We start from the raw sequence: 13112 nt of genomic DNA on the forward strand, positions 1-13112 counted from the left end.
GATCATATCACAATTGGGGTATATATTCCTAATGTTTGTGTGGGAATTTTATTTTCTTCTTTTGAATATACCAGAGACATTTTCCCACCCTCTCTCTCTCTCACACTATACCACCCTCAATATAAGAGAAAGTCTTGTGAAATGGGAAAAAGGGTATTTTCTGTGGCAAATCAAAGAGGGAAAAACCATTTTCTTCTGCGCCTCCTTCACGCCCCCCGAAAAAAAAGAGGGAAAACCTTGGAAGAAAAACCATTCGAAAGGGATTAGTTTCACAAAATGTTTGAAGCTTCTTTTTCTAGCTCTTTCTCTCTTTCTATCCACTGCACCTATATCTTGTCATTCAATCACACCAATCTGACGATTGAATATTTTGAGAATTACCAATGAATCCTTCACTGAATCTCTACCACAAAATCAATTGGAATTTGCGTGAAAATCCTCAGCTATTCTCTCCATTTCAAAAGGGATTTTTCATTGTGCTGAACTTGCTTTTCAAGAAAATTCTCTCATTGGCTTGAAAAAAATAATGAAAATTCTATCTACAGAACAGATTTACTTATTTTTACTGAAATTTCTTTATTTCTTTTTTTTTTCTAAATCAGTCTTTGAGACATTTTTAGACTTTCCAAAACACAATACAATATTTCTCCAAAAAAACCAAACCTTACATACACCTTGCCCAATCCAAATTCATGACCTAAAAGAAAATTATGCTAAAGTCGCTCTTTTAGCCACAAAATCCCTATTAGCTGCCTGACGATCTTTGTTGGTGAACTTTGCATAAATCTTACGATATCGTGCAATGTCCTGCGAACTAAGTGAAGGCCTGGTAGTGGCTAGAGCCTCAAGAAGATGCTTCTGATAGAGCATCACACTATCCGGAACTTCCTGTACACAAAACATAAAAACAGGAAAATTCTCAATTTTCACTATCAAAAACCTCCAAAATCAAAAAAAAAAGAAACAATATGCGAAAGATAAAAGAAAATGAGTTTGAAAGTTGTTCATTGAAAGAGAAACGACAAGTCATCAAGTATAGTGATATCGGATAAATTGCTCGATTTGTCTTCAATTAACCCTCTCAACGAGAAACTCTATTGAATTTTCATTTACTCTTACTCCTCTTCACTTCATCATGAAGCGCTAATAGACAATAATTACCATCCATCGAGTTACTAGGTGAAAATTTTACCCATTTAACTTTATACTCACAGAGTTGGGGAAAGGATGTTTCAATAGAATTCTTGATATGGGATTAAATAAATTTAGGGGTTGAGATGAAAAAGAGTTTGTGGTTAATAATGAAACCCATCAGATATTAAACCTTATAAGAAAAGCAATTCAACTTTTTCAACAGATGTCATTTTTCATGTTTACGATAATTATTTAAATTTTGTGTTTTATTTCCCTTCCCGCGCGATTTTTCTTCCAAAATGTAACGTTTTGCTGTTTTTCCATCCGTCTGCCTGGTTACCAGAGCTAAAAGCCAAACGGTTAAAGATGGCAAATTGGGGTATTTGTGAATGCTATTTGGTGCCGACCAAAAACCTGAAAAGCCAAAATCTCGAAAGCCAAAATTCCGAACGCAAAATTCGAGGAAACAAAATCCCAAATGAGCTGAAATCTCGAATGAATCAAAATCCCGAAAACAAGAATCGCGAATGGTCAAAATCCTAAAAATGGACAAAATTACACGGAATATAGTTTAGAATAATTTTGCAAAACACAGAAAATTTAAATTTTTCTTTGCATCCAGCAAGAGCGTTTACAATCGTGGCAGTAGCTGAAATTATAATCACGTTTTTCATGATCTATTTTATATGTAGGAATTATGCGACGATATGCTGTCTATAGAGAATGGTCGAATTGGAGTATTAAGGCGTCTACACATTGGGAGCAATTTCCGTCAAAAATTGCGTTTTTGACAGAAATTTGACGTTTCCCCCTACAACGCTGCAGGGAATTTCCTTCAAAAAAGCAATTTTTGACAAAAATTGCTCCCAATGTGTAGAGGCCATTAAACATACTTCCGACCACCAAATTTTCACCTTGGTCCCAGGAACAACATATTCCTCGGAGTAATATAATGACCTCCTAGACACACTTGCGAATTAAGCCGAGAGATGGCTTAGTGGAACATTGTAGAAATGCAGTTTAACTATTATTTTAAATATAATTACGCTAAGTCGCCTCTCGGCTAATCCTCAAGTCTGTCAAGGCCCTAAGACTAAGGGCAGAATCACATTGATAGTAAAATGCTCACCGTCATCGTCAAAGCCCTCACCGTATTTCGTTAATTTACGCATTTTCATTGCAATTCTTACGCAAATTTTCCATTACAGTATTACCTTATCTCATACTCGGTGGCACTAGGTGAAAATAGTATAAGAAGATTGAATAAATAAAGCGAAAATGCGATAAACGGTGAGCAAAAAAACTGTACGAAAAACTGTAGCAAAAAATCCTACAGTTTTTTTTTGCTTACCGTTTATCGCATTTTCGCTTTATTTATTCAATTTTCTTATACTATATTCACCTAGTGCCACCGAGTATGAGACTAGGTAATATCGTAATGGAAAATTTGCGTAAGAATTGCAATGAAAATGCGTAAATCAGCGAAATACGGTGAGGGCTTTGACGGTGACGGTGAGCATTTTACTGTCAATGTGATTCTGCCCTAAGTCGACTTAGCATAGTATGGCATGGAGCCGTCAAAATGCGATTTTTTTTTTATTTTGGGATATGTTTTAGAGATTGTCAAGGTGAGCTTTTTGTTCATTAAATGCCCTAATAACGGTTCCTTTTAAGGTCAAAGCCTAATCAACTCTAAAAGGATATTAGGATATTAGGTGCTATTTTAAAAGTAAGCGTGTAGTCAAGATTTTAGTAAGACGGGAGCTACACTTTCAATAATGTCAACTGGATTATCTAAGGAGAATAGTTTTGAAATATTATCCTAAAAAGAAATGTTATTTCGAATTCAGAAAAAATAAGAGTTTCCTCGAAAAAATTGCAAAAACTCCAATAAAAATCTTTTATTTTTAAAGAATTTTAGGTTAATTGAAAAACTAGTAATTTTTTCTGGGGCCTTTAATTTTCACATATTTAAAAAAAAAATACTTAGTAGGAACTGTATTTAGAAGAAAATCTATGTCTCTGATCCATTGTATAAAATTTGTATGTAATGTATTTATTCCATTGTATAAAACCTTCTCATACCACAACCAGTTCCAGTTTCCAAGTTTATTAAAGGCAATCTTTTTCAGGACCTACAAATCAGTTCCAATCGGCTATGAACTAGTAAAAATAAAAATGGCGTAATAGTAAAAAAAAACTATACTATTCGATCTCGTGAGAACAGTGCTTTCCCTTTTGAATCTGATCGCAAAGCAACTTTTCTAACTGTGACATATACATTATCGGCCAAAGAAGCTATGTTCGATAAATCAGATGGAAAAATGATAGAAAAAATTAATTTTTCAATTTTTCCTTTTTGCAAATGAGTTGTTTATAAATTGTAAATATTATTTACGTGTTTCAAAAAAAAATTAACAAATTTTATTTCATGCCAAAAATAATTCTTTTTCAAAAGTTAATCATTTTTCATAGGCCAAAAGTTTCTTGACAAAATTTGAAAAAGTGGTTCAAAATGGTCAAATACGTGCAATTAACATCCTGTTACCCGTTATATTATGAAGTTATCTTATTTAAGACAAAAATCGTCGGTTTGCACAATTTTAAAGTTTTCAGTAGTCAATATAAACATATAAAAGTATAATGAAAAACACTGTATTTTTTATTAATATATAATTTAGGTTAAAATGGCGAGTTATAAGGAATTAAAAGAAGGAGAATCGTTCAGAAATATTTCCGGAATATAGGGAGTGTATCCAGTGTTCGCCAATGGAAAAGTGGTCACCCTAAGAGGAAAACACTTTTCTGGTCTTACCCAGAGCTTTCGGTTCCGATATGGACCTTCTTCATCGAAAACTCTGGGGAAGACCAAAAAGTGTTGTCCTCTTAGGGTGACCACTTTTCCACTGGCAAACACCGGATATACTCCCTATCAAGAAAATCGTGCAAATTCCTACTGTTAGATTATTTTCGGAATGAATTTGCGTCGTTATTTGTTTAATTTTGTGGAAAATCACGACAGCATATATATAAAACCGTCGAAACTTATGATGATGAGACACGAGTACATCTAAAAAACGCAATTGGTAGACCCAAAGTTTCGACTCAGAAGATTGGAAACCACATTGTGGGTATCTTTGATAGTGACCCCATAATTTCTGCTCCAGAAATCCAAAGAATACATTCAGTATTTCTTTTTCCTCATGATCACTTTATTATTACTCATATTAAATAATTTTTCTTCACTTTAATTTCAGAAATCAAATTATTAGACTCTTGCAGAAAGTAAACAAAGCAGATTTGACAACTGAGAATGTATGAATTGAAGTTAGCGTCGTCTATTGAAAAGCAATGGCGACAGGTGGTGAATCAATTTTATAATATTACCACTTTCCACCATGGCTAATCTTTACATAAAACTAATATAAAATGAAGCATTAACTAACTATATACAAATTTTATGTATTCACCGGATGTAATTAAATAGTAAGTAAAAGTTTCATGACACTTACAATATTTGGTAAGAAATATTGGATTCGATGCACTTGCTTAAAATATTCCTCTAAAAAATGCCCAAACATTTAAATTTAAAACAAAAAATTAGTGTTTTTCGATTCTATAAGTAACAGCAGTAGAATTTTATTTCACAAATAATGGAAAAATTGCGATTTCAATATAAATGGCTAAAAGTGGGGCACTGGCGAGAAGTGGTGTTCCCTGAGGATCTAAGTCACAAAATCAAGCATTCCGTGAGGCTGGAACGTTTTTCTATCGTAAAACTTAGTCAAAAGGATGTTCTTATGTACACTCAATGGGTTGAGCGGTAGACTGCTTGCTCTCTGATGCAAATTTCCGGGTTCGAATCTTCTTTAGGTCACTAAAAATGTTCTGGCAGTAAAGATGTACGAGAAGGCCGAGTTCCTGAATCCTCGGTCACACCGGAAGAGGGAGTGGAAAAATCCCTACATTTGAGAGAAATCCGAAAAAGTTAAAATAACATTCCGGAAATGTTAATTTTACCCTGCAGTATTGATCCGAAATCGGTGTAAATATTATCTTTTTTAGATGTATTGGGGGTTAAAGTTACCCTTTTTCATGTTGATTTTACCCTCAAAAGGTGTAAAATTAACATTAAAAAATGTTGATATATTTTTACACCTAAAAAGTGTTAAAGTTATGAGGAAAAAAGTTAATCGCACCCCTGTTTTTTCTCAGTGTAGTTACACACAAGAATAAACTGGGAAGCTGGGAACCTGTGGAAATTTAGGCGAATGTTCTACCAATTTGAGCCATGGTCCCTCAATTCGTAATAAATCTATAAACTTCCCAACTCTGTATTTGCATCTAATGGATGGTAATTAGTGCCTCCAGCGAGAAGACGTCACGCAGCGCAACTGATAACAGTGAAACAAGGAAAACTCACCTCGCTCCTCGCGAGAGCCTCTTTTACCGCAATCATCGTTGCAGACGTGAGAACACTGTGAATATCCGCTCCTGTAAAGTTTGCAGTTTTCTCTGCCATCTCCTTCCAACAAACATCCCCATTTAGATCGAGGCTCTTGGACAATTTCACAAAGATCTCCTGTCGAGCATTTGTATCAGGAATAGGACATTCTACAAGACGATCAATCCGACCAGAACGCAAAAGAGCCGGATCGAGAAGTTCTGGACGTGAGGTGGCCCCAATGACTGTTACTCCCTGAAGTGATTCTACTCCATCCAATTCAGTCAGGAGCTGATTAACCACACGATCTGTCACTCCTGTGGAATCATGACCCCGTCTAGGGGCTAAACTGTCGAATTCGTCAAAGAATAGAACACAGGGACGAGCACTTCGGGCTCGATCGAACAACTGTCGTACATTCTCTTCACTCTGACCAATGTACTTGGCCAGGAGTTCGGGTCCCTTTACCGAAATCATTCGCAGATGCCAGGCTTTGGCTATTTGGGCCATAAGGAAGGTTTTACCAACTCCTGGTGGACCAAAGAGCAAAACACCAGCTTGATTCCGAAGCGGAGATTCGGCAAAAATACTTGTGTACTTTGATGGCCAGAGAAGAACTTCTTCGAGAACTTCTGTAGCCTTTGCAAGGCCAGGTATCTCGTCGGATATTTCCTCGTCAGCCTCTTCATTCCTCCCACTATTGCTCTCTATACCTTCCAGGCAGAAATTACTTGTGATTTTTAGTGTTTCCTTGAGGATATCCTCAGTAAATCTTGGAGTCTTGGAATTCTCCTTGACACTGTGGAAAATTGCCCGTTCTATGAATTGCATAAGATCTCCAAATTTATAGCCTTCTGTCAATCTGGCAAATTTCTCCCAATTTACCTCACCACGGACACCACTTTTTCCTGCCACTTCCTGTAAGATGAATTGCCTGTCTGAACCATCGAGATCGGGAATCTTTACAAGACGCTGAAACAGATGCCTGCCCCGGGTTGTGTAAATCCTTCCGGAGAGAGACTTTACACTCCCCACGGTGGCAATTACAGAAATTGGAGCAGTGGCTGTGAATTCTAGGATTAGACTCTGAATGGTATCAGAGATTTTGGCATAGTATTCAGCATCTTGCGTATGCTGTTCTCCAACATTCTTGGTCAGCACATCGAGATTGTCCAGGAGCAGAATCGATGGACTCTGTGTGAGGCACGTGGTGAAGATGAGACGTAAATCTCGATGGATTGATTCGGGTTTTCTTCCCTTATTCCGAGAACAGAAAAAAATGTCAAAGTAGCAGTGATACGGTGCTTTTGATAGTCTCTCGAGGATTTCTTCACAAATTCGACTCTTCCCACTATTCGCACCGCCCACAATTAATAAATTTTCCGGAAGAGGTTTTCTCTGACGTCCATCGAGGCAGAGATTCCTTTTGAAATTCTCCACAGAATCCTCCACAATTCCCAAAAAAGATGGAACTTTGACAAATTCACTCTTTCCACTCTCCTCATCCTTTTTCTCATCTCCACCATTCCTGACCACTCTCACCTCGTCACTGACAAAAATCTTCGATTCCCTGACAATATCTCCATCCAAAAGGCAATACCTAAATGTCTCCGGAATCAATTTAATCGTTACAAATTGATTTTCTGCCAATTTAACTGTTTGTTCCTGATTCAGAACAATTGGAAGGATTTTCGTATTCTCCAGGATAAAATGCTTAAAATTATCCTCAATGTCCCTTCCTTCCCGGAAGGATAAATTTCTACTTGGAAGTAAATCAATTCGCTCAATAAAATTCAAAACTGTATTCTTCGCCTTCAATTCGATCCTTTCAAACGGTTTAACTCCCAGAAGACGCAAAAGGGGTTCATAAACTTCCATCGATGGATAGATATTGCTGGGAAAATCCTCATCTGACTGACGAATTTTCACACTGACAAAAGCCTCACGATTCTCAGGACTTTTCACCACATAAACACGACTGAGATCAAAATTTGGCGGTAAATTTGTTCTAGTGGTAAAAATCTCATTAATCTGATGATCATCCCTCCATTCCTTCGGTATAACACGAAATTCCACAGTTGTACTGGCTTCCAGAAGAAGTTCCCGATGGAGATCTTGCAGTAGATCAATTTTATGTTCAATCCTATTGGAATTATTGAATGTCGAGACATTTGCAACAGTTGAACTTTTTGATAGAGCAGAAAATTTCACAGTACTTTTACTATCATTCCTCGGCAAAATTTCCGGAAATTTATCTTCTGCCTCTTCCTGAGGAATATGCAGAGATGTTCTATTGGCCTTTTTGGCCGGAAGAGCCAATTGATTGCTCACAAAAGGTGCAACAATTAATTCAGTGTCATTTTCAATTCGCCCAAATTCCATCTCAGGCTCAATTTTATCAACTTTCAACACAACTGAGATACTCTTATTCAGCCACACCACAATCCTCTGATCAACACCAACAATCTTCGTTTGATCGAGCATTGTAGCCTGAATCCTCGAAGCACTGAGCTGTGTCATCTCCCAATCCGTCTGACTGGCCGGAGTAACAAACACCCGAGCCACATACTTAGCCTCAGACACCAAACTACACTTAACAATAGAACCCTCTTTGAGCCCCAATGCCTGAGCAGTTGCAGAATTCAATCCCACTTCTGTATCATGCAAATTGGTGCCCGGATACGATGCCCAAGACAGATGACATGTCTCACCATAGTTGAATGAAACATTGAGACATCCATGTTCCTAAAAAGTGATTCACCATGTGAATACAAGAAAAAGGTTCCCAGGGATCCTAGGATACCCAACACATATCGCTCATATGGAAAAACTTCCGGGAAATATAAGAAAAATGCCATTAAACTTACATAAGTAGAGACCAGACGAAAGTAGCCTTCCGGAAGGACAATATGATTATTTTTCAGTGGTTTATAAACCACAGTCATTGTACGTCTATACATCTCTCCACATAGACACTTTTCCACAGAATTTTCACAAAGTTTTCACAGTGATTTTGCGTTTTTATCTCTGCAAGAGCTGATGTCGTGTGTTTATTTTTAGCCATACTTCCCTTTAGAAAATTTCACAGATATTGTATTCAAGACAAGAGAAAAAGTTTACCCCAGAAAATTAAATTTCAAATTAGGGCGAGGTTGGGCTACTTTGAACTGTGGGGCTACATTATTATACAATTTTTTTTGCATATTTCTAATGGAAACTGGGTTTTACCATGATGTAATTTCGATACATAAAATAATTGTGTATCTAATCTAAATAATTGTAACGACAAGCTTGATTTAGAAATGCGGGAAGGTCGTATAACAATCTAGCCCCACAGTCAAAGTAGCCCCGCCTCCCCCTATCCTTCAAAAAAAGTAAGTGGAATGGAAATCAAAAGCGAAACATTCCGCAGAAGTATCTAATATTTTCCCTTGAGAAATTTAACAGAAATCTTTCATTTATTATTTTCAAGGAAATTGATTGTACAGAAGACAGTTTGTCCTATTTTGATTATTGCATAAATTGAATTTACATGATATTTTCATGGATTTTTTGTGATTTTTTTGTGTATTTATTTTTTTTCTTTTTGGTATTACTTAACAAATTATTCAGAGATTTTTCCAAAGGAAGGGCCAAAAGTAGAAAAAAATCTACGGAAAATACTCACAGTAAATATTTTCGGATATACTAATCAAAAAATTGGAACAAATTTTCTTAGAAATAATTTTTTTCAATCAAAATTGTACCCAGAGAAGACATTTATTATTTCTAATTTTTCTTCTTTACTGTTTTGATATGAAATATAATAACAATTTTGTTAGAATTTCATTTTGGAACCGCTCTGATATGAGCGGAACCAAAATATTACGTGAATTAGAGATTGATACTCAACAAATGTTTTGAAATCCAACGATTTTTTGTTGACCGAATCGACATCGACATTCTCTCTAAATACGAATGTTCAAAAAAAGTCACAGCGAGAAAGAATCTCAGTAAATTAGAGCACATTAGCTTAAAACTTTAAAACACGAGCCAAAAAATCACGTAAAATACTAAACTGGCATAAAATGCCAGTTCAGATATTCTCAACAAAAAAATAATTTTTCAATAGTCTTTTGTTCCGTGAGATTTCTACAGCAGTTCTATAACTCTTAAATTCATTTTCCAATAAATATTTTCCCATTTTCCTGTTATTTTTATGTAAATTTTCTGAAAAATAACTATAACTGCCAAAGTGAATTTTTACAGATTTTCGTAGCAAAAAGCCAATTTCTATTAAATTTCCTTTTTCCTAGCAATTTGGCAAGAACACATATCTATATATTTTCCTGTAAAATTTTCAAATTCTCATATATAGTTTGCGCTTTTGTTTAACACTTAAAAACCCAAAATGGCATTTTACTCCAATTTTAAGTTTGGAGCTTCAGTAGTTCATTCTATTCAATATTATGCTGCTAAAGTGATAAAACGAATATGTAGGGAATTTAATTTGATTTCGTTTAGTAGAAAAAAATAGTTGATAACTTTTCTAATATTTAAAAAATTGGAAAAAACCAAAAACCAAAAAAATTGGCGTAGAATACCAAATTGGCGTAAAATGCCACCTTTTTTTATATGGAGTTGGCATCAGAAATGGGCATTTGAATGGCTTATATTACATAACCTAAAAAATGTTAACATTTTTTGAGTTTTGCCACGATTCGAAAAAATCGCAAAAAATACGTGAAAATGTTAAAATAATAATTATTATTATTACTTTATTTAATCACAAGAATAGGGTCATCCCTTTTACAATATTGTGATAAAAAAATCAGAAAAAAGAGGAACATAAAAAATAGAGAATGACAAGAATTCAAAATTAAGAGTGTTCAAGAAACAAATTAATTGCTTCTAGGATCCAGCCTGAGGATAAAAATTCCGAATTGCAGCCGCAGAAATATGGCAATCACTCGGAAGAGAATTAAACTGAATGACGCTTTTTACAAAAAGCGACCGATAGAGGCAGTCATCTTGAACTGGTATGGTTAAAAATAAAATGATAAAATAATAGTTAAAAATAAAATAATATAAGACCTAGAATTGTTGTAGAGTGGTATTGTAAAAAAAAAATAAGGTGAAAATTCACATCACGCTTTGTTTTTCTTTTTCGATTCCCTGTTGGAATTTCACATAAAATTGTCTTAAAAATGGTGGAATTTTACGCCAATTTGGTATTCTACGCCCATTTTTTCCTATTTTTTAAATAATAGAAAAGTTCTTAACTATTTTTTTTCTACTCACCAGACGAAAGTTAATAAAATTCTCTATACATTCGTGTTATCATTTTAGTATAATATTGAATAGAATTCCTATTGTGAAGCTCTAAACGTAAAATTGAAAAATAAATAAATAAATAAATAAACATATCACAAAAACATCGCGATTTTTTCCACTTCGTCAATGTTTCAGAAAAAAATAATTTTATGACATATGAGTAGAAGTACACATAAGAATCATACATCCAATAAGATAAAAAAGCTCTATTACATTTTTGTGACTTTTCAACTACTAACCCCTAGATGGCAGACAAAATTGCCAAAAATTTCCCAAAACAAATCCCAATGCTGTCAGATCTGACGTTTAAATTTCTGTGTTTTGGTATTTTTCTGTAAAACCTGAACGATTTTCTCTATTTTCATCAATTTCTTGATAGGTTTTCCTGTATTTTCTAAAAGAAAAAGCAATAAGAGACAGTAAAAAATGAATTTAGAATTAGACTTTGTGGTTTAAATTGAGTGATTAAAGTGTGAAGGGTTTTCTTGGTAGTGTCGGAAGTCTCTGGAAAGCAGAGTATCTGCTGAACAATGTACGCAGATGGCTTCAAGTATTGGTTAGCATATTCAAAGAACAACATCAAGTATTATCGTTGTTGCTTGCACAAGAAACAATGCCCTGGACGATGTGTGGTGGAAGATGGTAGAGCTGTTAGAATTACAACTGAACACAATCACGATCCGGAACCCGATAGAATTGTCGTGGAGAAATTCCGGAAGGTTCTCACACGTCGAGCCGCCACAGAAACTACAGATCTGCATAATATCTATTGGGAGGAGGCTAGCCATAGGCATGGTGAGGCAGCTCTCTTGTATAGCTACAATCTTGCCGAGAGTGCAATGAGAAAGGCTCGACGGAAGCAATTGCCCACAGTTCCCACAACAATGTACGAACTGACTGAGGCACTGAAGGTATCAGAGCTATTCCGGGTGAGCTGTGGCAATCGCAAAGAAGCATTCTATCGAACTACAGTAGATCTGGAGGAAGGTAGCTGTGTCATCTTTATGCATGCCAAAACCCTTCAGGCTGTTGGCAAAGTCGAAGAGATGCATGTAGATGCATCAGTGGATTGTATAGCTCGACCCCGGGGACACCTTTTGACCATTCATGCTGTTCAGGGTCACAAAGGTGTTCCCATCTTGTATGCAATCCTCACTACAAAATCTCAATCAACTTTTGCGGCAGTTTTTGCCTTTCTACGAGAAAACTATCCCAGTCAAGTGGTACCTAGTATCATTCTGACCAACTTTGATGCTGCTATGCACTTTGCCCTACTCTACACATTCCCCGAGGCCAATCTCAAAGGATCCTGGTTTCACTATACAGACGCCGTTGTTGGACGCCTGAAGCACCTCAGGCTGCAGCGTGAGATTACAAAAGGACACGGAGCCTGTGCTCTCAAGATGCTCCTTGTCTTGCCTTTCCTGCCAGCAGATCACATGGCTGCTGGCCTGGTGGCCCTTAAGAAGTGGATGCAAGAGAAGAAAGTCTTCACCGTGGGCCTTTCCACAATCTGCACTTATGTGGAACATGAATGGCTGAGAGGAGTAGGCCCAGAGAAGATGTCAATGTTTGGAGTCAATCGCTGCACCAATACCTACGTCCAAACTTTCAACAAAGAACTCCTGGACACTATCGATGGAAGAAATAATATCATCTGGCACTTTCTCGATTCCCTAACTCACATTGCCACAAAGACCTACACAAAATTGGCCAGGAGGGCCAAGGATACAGGTCTTCCAGGACCTAAACCACCCCGAAAGACCCAAATGGCCACGGAAGAGATCATTCGAGTGGCAACAGAACAATGGATCAGGACTCCACTTCATCTCAGATCTCCCTTTCAATTCCTCCAAATGGCCAGTCACTGCATCAATGACAGTAACTATGCTGTAATTGTCAGCACAATTGCAGCCCCTCCGGACACCCCAGACACACCTGCAGCCCCACCGGCTACAAAACGAAAAGCTCCAGAGCCCATCATTGACATTCATAGCAATGTAACCTTCGTGGAAGTTCCCCAAATAACCCAGCCATTGAGATTCATTTCCTCTGATCCACCACCATTAGCCTTCTTTCCCAAAGTCACCGCCACAAAGAAGAATTTACGCACACGACCACGCTTCCCCCTAGAACCACCACCTCTTGTTCCCATTAGCAGAAGAAAAGTCTCATGAAAGTGTCTCTTAAGTCAGTAAATACAGAAAATCTCTGATAAACC

General features: G+C 36.5%; 2 protein-coding genes across 2 annotated transcripts; one reads left to right on the forward strand and one right to left on the reverse strand.

The window, feature by feature from the left end:
* Nucleotides 1-559: 559 nt before the first annotated feature.
* LOC129803497 (peroxisomal ATPase PEX1) lies at nt 560-8652 on the reverse strand. The gene is made up of 3 exons (XM_055850098.1): nt 8446-8652; nt 5558-8323; nt 560-888 (listed from the first exon to the last, which is right to left on the reverse strand). The coding sequence occupies exons 1-3, from the start codon at nt 8536-8538 to the stop codon at nt 709-711; spliced, it is 3039 nt and encodes a 1012-aa protein (XP_055706073.1). The 5' UTR covers nt 8539-8652; the 3' UTR covers nt 560-708.
* Nucleotides 8653-11191: 2539 nt separating this feature from the next.
* On the forward strand, nt 11192-13110 carry LOC129803513 (uncharacterized). The gene has a single exon (XM_055850123.1). It carries the CDS (start codon nt 11422-11424, stop codon nt 13066-13068), a length of 1647 nt encoding a protein of 548 aa, XP_055706098.1. The 5' UTR covers nt 11192-11421; the 3' UTR covers nt 13069-13110.
* The last annotated feature ends 2 nt before the right edge of the window (nt 13111-13112 follow it).

Source organism: Phlebotomus papatasi, chromosome 2 (assembly GCF_024763615.1).
Source record: "Phlebotomus papatasi isolate M1 chromosome 2, Ppap_2.1, whole genome shotgun sequence".
In the NCBI taxonomy this organism is placed as follows: domain Eukaryota; kingdom Metazoa; phylum Arthropoda; class Insecta; order Diptera; family Psychodidae; genus Phlebotomus; species Phlebotomus papatasi.